General features: G+C 39.0%; 1 protein-coding gene across 2 annotated transcripts in view; it reads right to left on the minus strand.

The window, feature by feature from the left end:
• LOC149170335 (lipid phosphate phosphatase 2-like) overlaps positions 1-19,210 on the minus strand; it is a 170,382-nt gene that overhangs the window by 129,348 nt on the left and 21,824 nt on the right. For both annotated transcript variants that reach the window (XM_089428992.1, XM_089428993.1), the window contains 4 exons: positions 17,692-17,940; positions 17,379-17,466; positions 17,125-17,234; positions 16,892-16,985 (listed from right to left, as the gene is read on the minus strand). In XM_089428992.1, the coding sequence (XP_089285118.1) occupies positions 16,892-16,985; positions 17,125-17,234; positions 17,379-17,466; positions 17,692-17,916 (517 nt within the window). In that variant the 5' untranslated portion in view covers positions 17,917-17,940. The remainder of the gene's footprint in view (positions 1-16,891; positions 16,986-17,124; positions 17,235-17,378; positions 17,467-17,691; positions 17,941-19,210) is intronic.

Raw genomic sequence — 19,210 nt, forward strand, 5'->3', positions numbered from 1 at the left:
GATCCTTTGAACTTCTTGAAGGCTCCCTTCTTCTTGTGATGAGCAGAATAGGCATTCAAGATGTTCTCTTCTTCATCCTCCTTGTTGTTCACTAATGATATTCTAGCTTCTTCTTGACTGCATGCATTCCACATTTGTTCTAATGTTGGGGTATCCTTCCAACTGTTGATTCCTGATGCAAAAGCGCTCCAAGATTTCGGTAGACCTAGAAGAGCAGTAATTATGAACTCCTTTTCTAGTACAATTTCATCTATTGCTTGAACTTCATCTCTGATTCGATATCCTTATAAAGAAGGATGCCACAGTATCGTCTTTTCATCTTGATAGTTCTTAGTTCATTCTTGAGGCTTGCTATTTGACTAATGTTTTTTTATGGTGAATAATTTGGATAGAGCCTCATACATTACTTGAGAGCAATTTATATTGGATATGTATGGAATGAGGTTGTCCTTTACTCCATCCACTATTAGGTTCATGGCCAAGATTTCAGTTTCTCTAAACTTTGCCTTTTTTCTTCATGTGTAGACTTCTTGATTTTTCCTAGAACCAGATCCAAAACTTTGTTCTTTTTGAGGATGAGGTCTATCCTATTTTTCCATGCCTTGTAGTTGGAGACTCCTCCTTGTTTATTTTCTCCCTTCATTGAGTTTGACATAGTTCCTATAGATAGTAGATTTCTCTTCTTATGTCGTCCTTTTCCTTAATGACCTTCTTTCAATCTCCTTTTCTTCAATAGATCTTCAAACTACCTTTTTCCTTCTTCTTCACCTTAGCTCTGATACCATGTTGGAAAATCAGAAAGGCAAAAAGATTTTCTCTTGATAATTACTTGTGATTTCCTTGTGTTCTTATTATTTTTCTTATGTTCTTCTTTTATCTTAGTTCATCACTACCAAAACCAAAACACTAAGATCAAGGACATCAGTTATAGGCACTCAATCAGGGCTAAAAACACTATATAGGAGATAACTTCGTCAAGAACTCTTCCTTCAGTAATTCAAAATGCGATAGACCAAGACCTTAGACCTACAGACCTTCCTCCTCCACCAAGTCAACCTTTCAATGAGATAAAACAACCTTCAATAGTCTCTTCTTGTCCACCAACTACAATCTAGCATCAATCTAGAAATTTCGGCCCCAGCTTCACCAATTGCTTCAAACTTTCGACCTCCCCAGCAACTGCAGAATTTCGACCCCTCCAGCAACTTCACACATGTGGGAAAAAGAGAGAGAATTTTGACTTCTTATGCTTGTGAGAGACCTCCTTCTACTTTGCTATCCCTTTTCTTCTTCTCCATTGAAATTCACACTTTTTTCTGGCCCCAAAAGTTGCGGATCAAACTTTTTGTGAATGAGTGAAAAATGAGGTCGAGTTGTTTCCCTTATATAGTGGTTTTGCCCCCCAGTTTAGGCCAACTTTTCCAGTTTGAGGCCAACTTGGTGGAGGAGGCCTAATTGACCTATTTTACAATAAAATTAATTTCTTCTTTGACAAATAAATCCCAAGAGTTTTTTACAATATGACATGGACAAGGACACTTGACATAAACACTAGAAGCCTTCAATGGAGGCTTTGACCTAAAATCCATTAACCCAAGCATGAAACCCATGCTTTAATAAGTCATTTTATTTAATAATAAAATTTATTTTTATTTCTTTTGACAAATACATTTCAAATATAATTATAAATAGTAAATACAGACACTAGTTACATTCTTCAGCACTTTGGACCTACTATCACTGCTTGGAAATGGTCCTTTGGTATTCTTTCCAAATGCACAACCTTTGCAGACACCTTCATGCTCCAGTTGCATTTCTGATAAACTTGTGACCATATCACTCAAGCTAGGTAAAGCCTTGTAGTGAATATGAGCATATCTTAAGTGCCATAATTCACATAGATCGGTGTTATTATGTACCAACGCTTGAAGTGATCGTCCCAAAAGTCTATATAGGCCTCCTTCTCAAACAACAATTACTTTGACGGAATCAAAACTAGAGTTTTTCCTCCATACAAGAACTTGTCCATCAACAAAAGAAACTCTATAAACTTTATCTTCCAAGCATGAAGTACAGACCAAATTCTTTTTCAAACGAGGTACATATAATATATCATTTAAGAAAATGTTACCTCTTGAATCCATTTGAAAGGATGTTAATCCAATGCCACTGACTGCATACTTGAATATTTCCCATCGTCACCAAGCTCCACCTTTTGTGTAGTCCTATTTTCCACCAACTCTGTGAGGCTTTCACAATTTCCAGTCATATGCCTAGAAGCACCACTATCCACCAGCCAAATGTCATTGTTATTTGCAATAGAACCTGTAAGAGCAAAAAAGAAGATATCATTATCATCATTAGAATTGTCATTCTTTGACTTCTTCTTATTATGGTCATCATCAAGGTTTGCAATTGAGGCATGTCGCTTGCCCCTCTTCTTCTTATTATTAATATTTCCTTCAGGACATTTGTCTTGATAGTGGCCATACTTGTGGCAACGAAAGCATTGAAACTTCAACATATCCTTCTTTCCTTGAGAGGGAGGGGTCTTCTTCCTGCATTCCTTTGAAACCTTCCAAAATTTCTCCTTCCTTTGCCATTCTTAGAGTGGGCGGAAAAAGCTTGAGAGTCATCGTCTTGAGGTCTTGGAATCTTCTCCTTTGAGACAAGTCTAGATTCCCCTTGAGTACATGAGGTCCATAATTCCTCAAAACTTGGAGTTCCCTTTCTGCCACAAATACTAGATGTAAACGAATCCCATGAGTTAGGCAAACCATTAAGCGTTGTAGTCACAAGTTCTGTATCAGGAATAACTTCATCAATAGCTTGAAGTCGAACTCTCCATTGAGAGATCCATATGAAAAATAAAGCCATCGTATTAGCCTTTGTCATTTTGACATCATGAAGTTTATTCTTCCAACTCATTTTCTAACCAATGTTATGAATGGTATACAATCCAACTAGGGCATCATACATTCTTTGGAGAATTCAACCCTGAAACATATGGAATCAGATGGCCTTTGATAGATTCAACAATAATCCTCATGGTTGTGATTTCATTTTCTTGTACCTTGACTTTCCTTCATTATCTTGTGGTGTGGTTACCTTGCCTTTCACACGGTCCAAAATAGCATTCTTTGCAAGAATAAGAACAATCTTTGTCTTCCATGCCCTGAAATTTGTAGCACCTTCCAACTTGTTTTCTATCTTGGTATAGGAACCCATGGTCATAGATCTAGTCAAACAATCACATTGCAGTAGAATTCTTCAAGAATGATCTCAATGCCCTTCACCAAAGCTCTAATACCATGTTGATTTTTATAGTGCAATTAAAACAAGCATAAATTTTCTGCCAAATAATTGCTTCCAATGATACAAGACTTTTTTAGCACATTCCAGATCATAAAGCAATTACACTTCAGAAAATTTCAACCATAAATACAGTAGGGCAATAGAGATCACAGTAAAATAATGATGCACAAGAGACAAAACTTTATCCTAGGAAAACCCAAACCAGGGAAAAACCCAGCAAATATTTTCTTAGAAGAAATTGTTCAATCAATCAAAATGTACATCTGATTTTTCAGTGAAAATATCATCCCATTGACCATACCATATTCCAAGTCAAACCAAGTCAAAGGAGAGAAAATCAAACTTCTGCTCACAAGTCAAATCTAGTCAAAGAGGCCAAAATTTGACCTTCTACTACTCGTCAACTACGGTCAAAGGGACTGAATTCGGCCTTGCTACTACACAAAAAGATTCGGTCAAACTACCTAGTTTGACTTGCGGTCAAAGCTATTCAAAATAGAAAAGTCAACACCATAATTTTTGTCCATAAAATTGGTCAACCTTCAATCAAAAATGCCAAAATATTCGCTCCAATAAACCAGTCAAAGATTCGGTCAACATAGCTCATAAAACATCAAGTCAACATTGGTCAAACAGAAGTAGAATAGGTCAAACTTTGTTGGTCAAGGTGTCTTCTTCCTCCTTCGTACGTGTGAACAGAAACCTTCTTCAGTAGATCCGAATTGGTGATGAGATGATGCCAAATGAGGAGAATCGAATGTCAATATATGAGTCAAACCAACTGGGTTTTGACCAAGGGTCAAACCCCTTCAAGAGGTGGGGTCAACCTATCATCTTGGGGCCAACTTGAATAATTAAAATACTAATAATTTCCCTTTGACTTTGTTGACTTAAATACCCACTGCAGTTACATAATTTAATAATCTCAACATTATTGGGTTTTCCCAATCAACCACAAGGACATCGTTTAAATATGTAGGATGCCAATATCATTAAGTAATCCGACCTCGGTTTTTTGGCAAACAATGATACGCAAATTGAAAAAAAAGATCCAATAATGGGGTTTGCAAATGGCTAAATGCGACAGGTCCCCATCAAGTTTGTTTTATCTGCAGTTTCAATCTTTCAATGCCCAATGATACTAGCTCCCATGAGAATCATGTAGTAGGTGGCGAGAGATGTTCAAAAAGTTTTGAGGCAAGGGGGTAAAATGATTCCATGAAGTTCCATTTAATCAATTGGAACACAATGAGATCTTCCAAAGATAAGGAGGCCTAGGTATTAAAGACCCCTTTCTGATGAATGATGGGTGCAAAGATTCTTTAGCAACTAGTTCCAGAGAACAAGAATGTGGAAAATTGTTTTAGTAAAAAATACTTTTATAGTAGAGTAGGAAACTGTGCTTGGACACTCCTCTAACAGACATAAAGGGATCATAGATATGGAAACTTTAAAAGGTGATGACTCCATTAATCCAATTTAAGCTAACATGGATTCTAGGAATTGCAAAATGATAAACATTTGGACTGACAATATATTAGGAAATCCCCATTGGAAACAAAACAAGAGTTATCTGCTTTGAAAGATTGGTTCGTGAAGCATGGGCTCACAACTCCATTTGATACATCTAAATGGAATGCTCTTGGAAATCAATGGCTTGGTTGGAAGCCTCTTTCAACCCACCTCTACTCCTCCCTCTAGCTCTTGATCTCCTTTTCACGAACATGGGGGGATGTGCACCTATGGACAAAAACATTTCTAATGATAGAGGATGCGACTTCAAAGGTTTTGAATTCTCGTTGAAGTCTAGATAAAATAGTCTTTTTTGAACTTGTCAAGTAACACCCATTCATTAATATTTTTTGTCGAATCATGGTCCATAAGAAACTATCAGAATCTTCAAAAGAAAGGAAATATTTGTTCCATTCAAATGTGCCTTGTGCAACAAAGCAAGCGAAACAAGGAAGCTCATTCGTTGAGTGTCCATACTCTTTGCGAGTTTGGCATCATGTTTTAGAAGAAATTATTCAGAAGGTCAATTAATCAATGAATGAATTGAATTGATTTACATGAGCAAATGAAGCTCAATAAGTAATACAGAGATATTTACAGAAATAGAAACATCAAGTTTCTATTAGGAAATAGAAACAACCAGTTTCTTCTAAGAAACTGCTAAAAAGATAAAATTAGAAACAGCTAATAAGAATGAGCATTAAACACTAAATAGCATTATTCTAATACCCTCCCTTAATGCTCAATCTATTTACAACACCGATAGACCCTCTGAATTTTACAAACTTATCAGGACCAAGAGGCTTAGTGAAGATGTCGGCGGGTTGCTCCGTTGTGGGAACATATCGCAACTGAATGGATCCGTCTTCAACAAGTTGGCGAATGTAGTGACAGTGGGTTTCTACATGCTTTGTTCGTTCATGAAAGACTGGATTCTTGGCAAGTTTGAGCACTCCCTAGTTATCACAGAACAAGGGAGTAGGATCTGTCTAGAAAACATGCATATCCGCAAGCATACGTCGAAGCCAAACTGCCTCACAAGATGCCTTAACTGCTCCCCGATACTCTGCTTCTGTTGAGGAGAGAGCCACTGCCTACTGCTTCTTATTAGTCCAGGTGACAACACCAGATCCTAGACTAAACACATAGCCAGCTGTAGATTTACGGTCATCAACTGAACCGGCCCAGTCAAAATCTGTGTAACCACTGAGTATAGGATCGGAACTTCGAGTGTACAGAAGTCCATAATCAAGAGTGCCACGTACATAACGCAGTACACGCTTCGCTGCTATCCAATGGTCAGCGTTAGGCGCTGACATGAAGCGGGAAATGTAGCTCACTGCAAAACTGATGTCAAGTCTAGTGGCAGTAAGGTAGAAGAGGCTGCCCACTAATTGCCTGAATAAAATTTCATCCACAAGAGGTGAGGATGACTGAGCTGAAAGTTTGAGCCCTGGTTCCATAGGAGTCGTGGCAGGTTTGCAATCCTGCATTTTGAATTTGTCCACAAGATTTCTGGCATATTTGGACTGAGAGAGAAAGATGTTATTCTCAGTCTGCCAGACTTCAACCCCCAAACAGTAATGAAGAAGTCCTAAATCTGTCATATCAAAAGTGTTGCACAAGTCCTATTTGATCCCATGGATCAAATGTGTTGAGCTGCCAGTAATGATAAGGTCATCCACATAAACAACCACAAACAGAATATCATCACCAGTATGCTTGATATACAAGTTTGCATCAGATGGACTCCGCTGAAAACCATGATTTGTGAGGCACTGATCAATTTTCATGTACCAAGCCCGAGGAGCTTGTTTCAGACCATAGAGTGATTTGACTAATCTACAGACTATTTGTTCTTGACCAACAACCTTGAATCCTGGAGGCTGCGTCATGTAGACTTCCTCCTGTAAGTCACCATTCAGAAAAGCACTCTTTACATCCATCTGATGGACTTTCCAATTGAACTGAGCTGCTAAGGCAAGGACAAGCCGTATGGTACTCATCTTGGCTGTAGGAGCAAAGGTCTCCTCGTAGTCAATGCCTTCCTTCTGTGAGAACCCTCGAGCAACAAGGCGAGCTTTATACTTGTCTAGGGTTTCGTCTGCTTTGTATTTCACTTTATACACCCATTTGCAGCTAATGGGCTTTTTCCCTGCAGGAAGATCAGAAAGGGTCCAAGTGTGATTCTTCTGAAGACTCTGGAATTCAGCTTCCATAGCCTGTTCCCACTCAGGTGTACCCTTAGCCTCTGAATAGGTTTGAGGCTCAAAAATACTGTGCAGGTTAGCCATAAGAGCAAAATTTACTATAGACTGTTGTTTGCTCTTATGTCTAGAAGTTCTACCTTCAAGGAGCTCATTATCCCGAAGATCACCAATGGTTTTAGCCCACCATTTAGGCCGAAGAGTAGAGGAACCAATATCAAGAGGAGATGGAGAAGGCTCAAGAACAATAGGAGCAGCAAGAGGAGGGTTATTTTCCGGAGGAAGCTCAGGTAGTGCATCATCAAATACTGATGCTGCATCATCCCTCCCATCAGGTGGACCTACCGGAAGAAGAACACTGTGAGGCTGATCCTCAGAACACTGCTCAGAAGGAGGAGACTGAAAGAATCCTCTGTCTTCATCAAATACTACATCACGACTGAAGCTAAGACGACCAGTGGCTATATCTATCAACCTATAGGCCTTGTGATGATCACTGTACCCTATCATCATGAGTTTCTGGCTTTTGGAATCCAACTTAGAGCGCTTAGCAGCTGGAATCCAAACATATGCAACTGAGCCAAATACTTTGAGGTGACTGATCTTAGGCTTACGGCCAGACCAAACCTCTTCGGGAGTCTTCCCCTTAACAGCCTGAGTAGGTGATCGGTTAAGAAGATAGACAGCAGTAAATACTGCTTCAACCCAGAATTTGTTCAGAACATTCCTGTGTTGTAACATGGAACAAGCCATTTCAACAACCGTACAGTTGCGACGTTCGACAACACTGTTCTGCTGAGGAGTGTAGAGTGTAGTTAACTGACGTTTGATGTCATGAGTATCACAGAAGTTGGAGAAGGCAGAAGAACAAAATTCCCCCCGTTATCTGTCCTAAGAGTTATGATATTACAGCCAGACTCTTTTTCAACTAAGGATTTAAATTTCTGAAAGATACTATATACATCAAATTTATATTTTAGAAAATACACCCACATCTTTGTACTAAAATCATCTACAATAAGCAAAAAATATTTGCAACCAGTAATAGAAGATGTATGCATAGGACCACAAATATCAGCATGAATTAATTGGAGTACCTTAGATGCGTGCCAAGATTCTCCATCCTTGAATGAAGACCGATGTTGCTTGCCAGCTTGACAAGCGCCGCATACTCCCAATTGCTGAGTCTGAATATCAGGTAACCCTGACACAAGTCCCTCCCAAGAGAGCTGAGAGAGACACTGCATGTTTAGATGCCACAGAGTGCTGATGGGAGAAACACGAGCTGCTAGAGCCACTTTTAAAGAATCACCAGTGTCAAGAAGCCTGTATAGACCATGATCCTCTAGGCCAGCAGCAACTGTAAGACTAGTCTCCCTGTAGATAATGGAGCACTTGTGCGCACTGAACACTACATCAAGCTGAGGAGAGTTCCCCATAATCTGGCTGACAGACAACAGATTAATTTCCATACTAGGAACATAGAACACATTCAGGAAGATGAGTGTGCGCCCACCAGACTGGATCTAAACTGTACCTCTGCCAACCACTATGTACTCTTCACCTCCACCGAATACCACGAAATCACTGAAAGGTGAAAAGTCAATAAACCAGTCACGCCTATGAGAGAAATGACGTGATGCAGCAAAGTCAATATACCAGGCCGAAGACGGGACATGATCTGAAGACCTTTTAGCCATAAAGGCGTAAAAGGCAGATTCTATCTGCTCGGAATGTTCTGAAAAATTTGTTGTCTGATGGGGCCCTCCCTGTTTCTTTTGTTCAGAAGCAATCCTCTGCTAGCAATCTTTCTTCATGTGGCCGAATTTGTGACAATAATTACACTGCACATTTTCCTTCCTAGCAGGATCAAAAAACTGAGAACCTTTCTGCTGAAAGGACTGAGAGGAGGCTGATGAGGCACCACTACTAAATTGTTGTTTCCAACGATCCTGCTGCATGAGTTTGTTGCATAGCTCCGAAAATTTCAGATCAAAATTAGTGGAGGTAATGTTGAGTGTTTATATGAAGTGCTCATAAGATTTTGGTAGACTTTTCAAAGTGATGACTACCATATCTTCTTCCTCCATGGTCCGACCAATGGCTTCGAGCTGATCTCGAATGTCTTTAATCTTGTTAAGATGTTCCTGTAAAGACATATGTTCGTCCATCATGATGGAGAACAACTGATTCTTGAGAAAGAAAGCTCTGCTCTTGTCGGATGTCTCGTGCAATTCCTTCAAATGTTGCCAGATCTCAGCAGCTGTCTTGCCAGAAGGAATCTGCGATAACTGATCATTAGTCACAGAGAGCTTGAGAAGCATAACGGCCTCTCGATTTCGATCATCAAACTTATCTTGATCAGTGCCAACTGTACCAGGATGGAGCTCTTTGTTCAGAACGAGCTGATCAAGACGCCTATATTCAAAAATAGTCAACATTCTCTGTTTCCAGATGTTATAATTTTTGCCATTAAAGCGTTGACTGCCTTCAAACATCAGATTTGTTAGCGAAGCCATCTGCACGTTTCCCAAAACACGGAAAACAACAAAGGAGTTTGTATCACGCCAAAAAAAAAATCAGCGGCCCCTCCTTGGTTTGCTCAACGGTTGCTGTTTAAATGACACGTATTGCTTTGTGCTGTGCAGACTCGTATATAGATGGAGACATATGCTGCTATGGAAATGCCAAGTTCCAACTAACTCTTGCTGAGGTACAGAAAAGAACAGCGCAAAACTTTACTCCAGTAATAGGACTAAACACATCCTTCTAATACTCCAAATCTCAGCCTTTAAACTAAAGCAGCACATGCAGAACTTGTCTCTGAGATGGCACGCAGTTCTAGAAATAGATGGAGAGCAATTTGAAATAGTCTCACGTCCTCAAATAATTCGCGGAAATGTGCAAAACGTTGTAACAACTAATAATAATGGCGAGAACACAACCGCCGCACGATCCTAGCCGTCAGTCTATCAATCACACGCAACCGACGCTCGATCCTAACCGTCACTTTGTCCCATCGTCGCCGTTGCTTCCGCAGACCACGCAGAGAGATTTCACGAGTGGCAAAAAAATTCCTCCAGCTCGGACAGAGACAGAGGGGATCAAGAAACAATGTCGTTTGAACAGCGATAGCGCTGTGGGAAAGTCCGCCTGCATCGGGAAATCGTGAAATATCGTGAAATGAAGAACGCTACAGCGTGGATCGTCACTTGACCAGTATTTATCGAGAACCTCTGAGGATACACCAAACTCCTATGTCTTCGGCTTTACTAAGGGGTTTCCATATGATCTGCAGGACGGTTACGGCATTTCCAAGATCGTCACAAAAGGCCGTCGGTTCTTGGTTTAGGCAAACGCCCGAGAACTGGCTTCCGTTTACCCACCTCAGTACTGGAAAGCGCAGCGGAATCTGCGAGCCCTGCGACCGGCGTGGATAAAAAATTTGAGAACCACCACAACTCTGAATCCCGCTTTATCGTCCTTGTCTCTCTGAGCCTGCCCACTCCTGAGCGACTTCGGATGCAATGTCCCGCTGCCGGAAAAGTTCAAACTGCAACTGACGTGCCTGGGCACACGATGGCGGCCCATGAGAATATTGTAGCCACGATGTTTAGCCTCTCGGCGCTGGACGAGAATAAGACAAAAAACGGTGCCTCTGACACAATTCCGGCACTGTTGGAGCTGCTCTAGGATGGCAAATCGCGCAAGAAAACCGTAGCCGAAAACATCCCAGACTCTAGGAACAGGTACCCTCGGATCGAACAGACAATTCAACAACGACATCCAAAAACAATTGACGCCAAAAAAAATCAGATTCCAAGAGCAATTTCGAAATGAGCCATAGAATTTTTCAAGCAATGAAAAATTATTTCGAAAGATACTTGAGCTCTGATACCATAATCAATGAATGAATTGAATTGATTTACATGAGCAAATGAAGCTCAATAAGTAATACAGAGATATTTACAAAAATAGAAACATCAAGTTTCTATTAGGAAATAGAAACAACCAGTTTCTTCTAAGAAACTGCTAAAAAGATAAAAATAGAAACATCTAATAAGAATGAGCATTAAACACTAAATAGCATTATTCTAATATCAATATCCCAGAATCTTGGAAAGAAATGTTCACAGTTTAGCATAAACTATATTTTGAAACTTTCTTGAATAATCCAGTTTTAAAATGATTATGGTTGGCAGTGCATAGAGGAGTTCCTAAGAGGAGTTCCAATGCAAGTTTATATTTTTCTTTGATGTTACTTCAAAAGGGAACCTAAGCGTAACAGGTGTGGCAGGGATCATCCTTGATCCTGAACGAAACCAAGAAAACACCTTTGAATGAGGATTGGGTAGACGTCAAACAATCAAGTAGATGCATTAGTTTTATTCCAGGGATTGAGGATTATTGATGAAAATGATATTAAAAGACTTATTGTCATAGGGGACTCTGCATTAATTATCAATTGATGCTAAGGGCCTCCTCTTTGGGTGAGGAAAGCTTATAAGAACTATCGAGAGAATTAAGAAGGAGGTTGCTACAAATGAAAGTGTGGAGTTCTTCCCCATACTAAAGAAGCTAAATCATATGGATAGATTGACCAACAAGGCAATTCTCCTGGATTGTGGCAAAACTAAAAACAAAAGGAAGGGAGGCATTTTACCCCATCCCCTAAGCATTAATCCATAGTTATGAAACAATCATTCATAAGGGACAATTGGCATGATATTTTGCATGGGGGGGTAATTACTATTCATGGCTACCAAGAAGTAATCAACCAGGAGTATCCTCACCCATTTGCTGATTAATGAGGGATCAGGTTCATCAATTGCTCTGAAGGTTGAGTGTTATTGCAGATGGGATAATGGAGTTCATTTCAGATTGAAATTTAGAGACTTCTGGTGGTTTCCAGGCCTGTGGCTCTTGTTTCTGTTCTGCCCTGGTTCAAATTGGAATACTGAAGTGGTCTTTGGAGACTTGAGGGGTTCATGGCCTGTTAGCTCTGGTTCATGTGGTTCTGATGCCTTAGGTTGGTTCTCTTTGCGAGTTTCCGGTGCTATTTCTGGTCTGCATGGTCAGCATGGTTCAGGTTCTTTTGGCTCTGGTTCGAGTGGCTTAGCTTGCTGGCATGGAACTGAAGGTGTAAATCTAGTCTGCTCCCCTAGAAGCCTCTGATTTTCTCTGTGCAAATACCAAAAAAGTCAGCATTCTCTCATGCTTTTTGCACTTCTTATCTTTTTCTGAGGAAATGTTGGAAAGCAATCAAAGTGCTATACGTTAGACTGATAGCTGGATAAGAGTTTATTTCAGGTGTTATGCAGTGTTGTCAGTATGGAGCGTGGAATAGCAGTTGAAACCACAGACATCCACAAATTTTTCAGAAGACATCAGGAATATAATATATATCACTGACAATAGGAACTAAATTTTTGCAATTACTGGTAGGATGCACTCACGAAGAGAAGTTAGAAATACCGAATCTGCCTTCATAATCAAAACTCTGCATGGTCAAAAGAGACAAATTGAAGCACTTCAAGCTGAGAGTGTGCTGCTCTTTAGCAACTGTTTGTGGGTTTGGTAAGAAACACTAACTCAGGTAATTAAGAAGCTAGGATGTCAATTGGGTTTGCTATGGAGGAGGTAACATAGGAAAAGACAATGCAGCAGCAACAGGAGGATGTGGAAATGCTGAATGTGCACCAGAATTTCCTAACAAGCACAGAGAATGAGGAGGAAGCTTACAGCCACCATGCTTTTACATGGTAATAGTGCTTACTGTTTTGTAAATTTTGATTGATTATACGAGTATTTTTCAGAGTCTATATTAGTAGTTATCCAAAATCCTCTTTAACATAGTGTCTTGACTCCTTATTAAGTTTCTAATGTTGGACAATTTCCGTATAGCTTTTTTAAACAGTTATCAGATATTTGTATTACTATGCTGACAAGTGTAGCTACAGCTACTATCTAATATGAAATATACTTGTTCTTGTTAAAAAAATAATAATAACAGCAAAGCTAGACACTAGGCAAAAGCCCATGAGCCTTGCACTCAATAGGGTCTGCTTTGGAGGAGGTAGCATTGTTAGTTTTTGGTAGCATCAGATGTGCTCTAGCCATGAAAATTGGTGGAGAGGCTAAAGCACATGCGTTCTAAAGAACTCAGAAACTGTTTGGTGAAATTCCACCCGGATTGTATTTTATTAAAATAATTAATATTTTTAATGAGATTCCTAAGTCTAAACTTAGGAAAATTGAAATATTAATGGGTATTAATCAAAATATGGGTGAAAATGATCTAGAAGGCAGATCAAGTCAAGTTTTAATCTTAGCCGTTGATTAGAGACTTAATCTCGGCCGTTGAAGTCTCAACAAGAAAACTATAAGAAGGAGGCTTGGGGTTCATTTAGAGACACACACGGAGAAAACAAAATGATCTAGAGTTCGATTTTTGGGGCTAGGAAGCTAATATTTCGAACCGAGTGATCATTCTGCAGCAGAGGGGCAGGGATAGTTTGGGAGTACTGACAGAGAGGCAGAGAGAAGCTAGTGGAGGCAGCGCAGCAACCAGGAGGACTGATGCTAGGCCAATCTGGGCCCACGCGGGCCTGACACAGGGTCAGAATGGCTAGCACAGAAGCAAAAGCTGCCCTCCACGCAAAAAGCCGAAACTGTCGGAACAACCGGGAAGGTTGACGCAGCGGGCAGAAGAGACAGCGCAAAGCTGACGCAGAGCTTGTAAGGCTGACGCAGGGCCTACACAGGGCCAACACAAAGATAGCAGGGGTTAGCCAGTTTTGTAGCCGGAATCTGCCAGGTGAAGTGAGGTAAAACTCACTCAGTTTTCCGCCACTGTATTTTCTCTGTCACTGGATTGCCGGGAGGGCATCCAGCATTGTATTTAGAATTATTACTTAATAATAGAAAACCCTCAAAGCTGCTACGTTTTCCCGCATTGAGTTTTTCCAGGGACTATTTTGTCCAAAAAAACTGTGTCCTATGTATCTTGTTTTTTGCTCAGTTTTCTGTTACATGTAATCAAATATTAAAGTAGTGTAGGCTGCAGAAGTAATTTGCTTCAGTATTTATAGAATAACTTGATAATGTATATTAAAATCAAGTAGGTGAAGTAGATTCAGATTTGCTGCAGTAGGGGTTCCTTGAGGATTGGGAATTTTCACAAACACAGGAAGAGACAATGCAGCAGCAACAGGAGGATGTGGAAATGCTGAATGTGCACCAGAACTTCTTATCCAGCACAGAGAATCAGGGATTCAGGAGGATGCTTACAGCCACCATGCTTTTATATGGTAATAGTGCTTACTGTTTTGTAAATTTTGCTTGATTTCATGACTATTTTTCAGAATCTATACTAGTAGTAGTTATCCAAAATCCTCTGTGACATAGTGCCTTGACTCCTTAATAATTTTCTAATGTTGGACAATTTACACATAGCTTTTTTGAACAGTTATCAGATATTTGTATGACTATGCTGACAAGTGTGGCTACAGCTACTCTCTAATATGAAATATGCTAGTTCTTGCTAAAAAAAATAATAATAACAGCAAAGCTAGACGCTAGGCAAAAGGCCATGAGCCTTGCACTCAAAATAGAAGGATCACAAGAATCAAATCCCCCTAACGATGGGCCCCTCATAATAAGAACATTATATCAAATCTGCTGAAAAACACCTCTCCTGAAGAGGAAAATTTAAATGTAGTCACTATAGAGGACCTCCTTTTGACAACAGATGCCGCAATTAAAATACCAGAAAAAACAAAAAAAAGGGAACTTCAAGGACACATATTTAGGATACATGAAAAACCAAAAGGCTAATTAATGCCCAACAATCTTTGTAAGAGAACTTGGCCTCATTCAAGACAATGTCTCTCCCAAAGGAAGGAGAGGTTCATTCACAGAAAAGATTAGACATTCATGTCAGAAAAGTGGGCTGATTAAACCGTACAAGTGTGATGAAGGAGAATATTCGACTGGCCCAACCTTAATGCAATGCATTAAAAATTAGGCCTCATTTCCATACATTTTCATAGAGCTTCTTCTCTAATATATTACATAATATTCTCATTGATTCAAACTTGCAATGAATGAATATCGAAATCACCAAGCCTCCCATAACTCTGAATGGCCATACCTTTTGCTTCTTTAGTTGGAAGTATGTCATACGACACATGATTCTGGAGTCTTGAAAAAAGATATATATGCTGGCAGCCTAGCACAAATAGATATTAATTCTAGTCCTCTACGAAAGATACAGCACTTCAACATCTTGATTGCTTCTGAGAAACACCCCATCAAAGGCAATATATTATTATTTTAGAGTTTTATGATTGCTTTTACCATTTATAATTAAATATCATTTTAATTTATTGCATTTAGTTGCATATTATAATGTGCCTTCAGAAGCCTAAGTTTTGGCCTTTGAATTGGCAATCATGAGCCATATTGTTTCTGCCTCTAACAATATTATTTCCTATATAGAGTGATGACCTAGTCATGCACAACCAAGGATACTCACCATAGAACCCTTGATATAATTTCTTAGTCATTGGAGATGGGCTTCCAACAGCAGCATTTGGAAGTTGGACCTATAGTTATCAAGAATGCTCAGTCAATCACAAAAATGAGTCATGATAATATGGCAAGTTGATGAAGCCACTGATTGGTAAGCCAAGACCATGTGTGCTTTGACCACATGAAGAATGGCAATGAACATTAACTGGAAATGACCATGTCAGTTTGAACTGCATGGGATAGTTACTAATGGCCATACTCTATCCCCTCACTCAAGGTATCCAGTATAATGACTAATTATACATAGAATCAGAGTAAGTTAGGTCAAAGGTTAACATCTCTTCTTCTATCTCTATGTCTGTGTGTGTGTGTAAACTGTAAAGTTGTCTTGAAAGAAGAGAAACAAATTGGAAACATACACCAATGCAAGGAGCCACAACATTAAGAAGTTACATTAATTATGCTTTTGGTCACTTGTTACTAATCAGGAAACAAAAGGATCAGTGAAGTCAGTTGCCAAAAGAATCCCAATAAGCTGTTTCCTTCAAATAGAAATTATTGACACATTTCATAGACCCTCTCTTCAACAAGTCTAGCTAACAATGCAGATCATGAAAGCTGTTGAGACATTTTTTGAAGAACAATCAAAGATTTCGGAAGAGTTGGTTTGAACAAGAAGCCAATAATGGGATGTTTCTTCTATCAGCCAAAAATTGGTGAATTACACAGTCAATCAACATATGTGCCAAGCATATAATGAGTGCACATACATCAAAACAACATTATGATCAGTTTAGAAGGCATACAAGAGAAAAAATAGAGAGCATTGAATTCTAAATCTTAAGGGACAATTCTATGAAGAAAAAGGAAAGCACGTATCCAACAGCCTTACTGGACATCATTTGGTTACTAACTTGCACCAGCCTTACAATTTCCTTGGATTGGATCTATACTTTACTACTTTTATATTATGTTGCATCGCACTCAAGGCAGACCAACAAGAGAAAATTGATACATGTGTAGGTAAACCTCCATGATAATAGACATGATGTGGTAATCATGAAATAACAGCGAGAATATGACAAGTGTTATAGTCCTGAGTCAGAAATAATGGAGGTTATCTCCATATACAACAGGAAAACTTCTCTCACAAGAGACTGCACCTTTCATAATGACCACAACCCAATGACCTACCTTTGGCAATTTGACGGATGCTTATACTTTACCACAGTTATGAACTAAAGAATATAGATAAGTTCAAGGAAAATGTATGAAGGTTACAATCTTTCATTGACAACATGTCAAATATAAGATCTGCTACTTACATGATGTATGTCCACTGGGAAAGCTCTTATGCCCTTCCTTTATGACTTTCGGATCACCATGACATATGACGTCCTCGGTAACATTATCATAGTTCTGATGCAATCCCAATAAATAAAAGATCAGTTTTAGCTAGTCATATAGGACAAAATAACCAATGTACAATGGCACTCACTATCTCACTTAACAACCTAGGCATGAATTATAGGGAAAATTAGGTTCACTAGATCTCAACTGGTACTCCATCAGGGAAACAGCGCCAATAGAAGTCAGGCCGAGGTCGACCAACTGCATCTTTTATTGAATCAGTGATGACTGCTGTAATGAGCACTGCAAATAGAAGACCTGTAAAAATGACATATTTAGTTTAATCAACAGCATCATTATTTGAAATTGAGTTAAAGATACAAGATAACTGATGGAGTTTTTTAAACTAAAACCAATTCATTAGATAAAAGACCAAAGGATAGCAAGTGATAGAAGCATTACCCAATATGGCATGGTGTAAGTCATTAAGATCTTTCTTGCGAATATAGTGAATGGAAAAAATAAGAATCGGCAATATTATTGCATATATCTGTTCAGTATATCAGAAAAATCCACCTCTGTCAGGTGATCATCCTAAGACAATATCCTATACTTTTTTTTAATTCATATAGCATTACTTGCATGTTGATAAAAATATTAAGCATATGTCCACCTTCAAAGTCTACATGCAATTAAGATTTTAGTGAAAACTTGGATTGGCTTATAAGTCCTTATGCAAGGACACTAGACATGGGAGGTGAATGTGAATACATACTGGCACAGCCCAAAAAGGGACAGTATTGGCTTTCATAGGATACTTGAGATCAGTCATCATATCCTTCCCAACAAAGCGGTAAAATGGATTTATAACATTGAGAACTATTTCAATCACCACAAGACCAAGAATCATAAACCAGTCATGCTTATGGTATTGAAGCAGCTTGCAACCATGGGACCTTGCTGTACGGGCCCAAGTATCTCCCAACCGAACCGTTCTCATTTTCAACTGGAAATTGTTTCCTTCCTGTCATGCAGTGAAAAGAGAGGAACTGTAAAATCTATTCAAGTTAGACCAAAATTGGGTAGTCAAGCCCCAGAGATGAAGATTGAAATTCCTATTGCAGAAAATTTCACCTTTCTCTGATGTTAACAGGATGAAACTTAGACACCAATACTCATGCAGACATATCTACATTGAATGTGCTAATTGTGAAATGTGGAAAGAAAAAAGATTGAACAAGACAAACATGCATAAAGAAGAGTTTAGAGATTAATTAGAAGTATCATATGAATCATATCTGAAATAAAAATTAGAATGCTATTGCTCATAAAACTCATACGAAGCATAGGAAGCAGCTGGGGGCAGTGGTGCTCGAGTAATTATCTTGCTTGTTGCTTCTTAAACCAAAGAAACATGTTTAAACACATACAGGAAAAGCAAACCAAGTGTCTTATGATAACAGGTCAACAAGAGAGTTCAATTGATCTAATGATAGCACACGTGTGAATTCTCAATACAGGCAGCTACTCAATTGCATCAATATTCAATGTGAAAAATTGAATGGCCTGGGAAAAAGCATAATTAATGAGTTATTTATCCGCTAAATATACTCAAAACAATAGAAGAATAAGGAAAGAGAATCGGCACCGATCCCATCAAACAATAAGATGTACTGCTGTTCCTACCTCATCAAACCCCGCAGCAGTGAGGATTTATAACCCACATATATTGAATAATGTTAGAAAATTCCGGACAGTTTATAGTGAGTATCATCTTCAGAGTTGTCTCACAGTTCCCTGTTTATAACAATGGCTTCCAACACCACTGGGAGTTCTCCAATTTTAATAGTAACTCTACTTTCCTGTATGATATATAGAGCAACAATGGAAAATTTTAGTGTACCTACTACAATACATGTGAAACATTTACAAATCATGGTAGGAGAATGAAAACATTGTTGAGAAAAATAATTGTTATTGACGTCAGAGGGTGATCAGCAGAAGAGGAGAGTAGGACAAGCTTAAAGATCTCTTTAAGCCCTTTCCAACAAGCTATTACATGCCTTCTAACTCCTTTCCATTGATGAGAATTGAATTTTCAAAGTCAAGAACCACATTTCAACCCTCTGCTCAAGCCGGCCATATCTTGGACTTGGAGAGGTCAGCCCTGTTTGGAGTAGCAAAACAAGTATAAATAAGGAATGATTTGACCTCATTTGACCTCCACTCGTCCAAGCACAAGCAAGAGAAGTAGCTGAGGCAATTTGACCTAAGGAAGATAGGTTCATATCTCA

This window comes from Pinus tabuliformis, chromosome 4_2 (genome assembly GCF_031772625.1).
Source record: "Pinus tabuliformis cultivar Carrire ecotype Pingquan chromosome 4_2, CPIR1, whole genome shotgun sequence".
NCBI lineage: Eukaryota > Viridiplantae > Streptophyta > Pinopsida > Pinales > Pinaceae > Pinus > Pinus tabuliformis.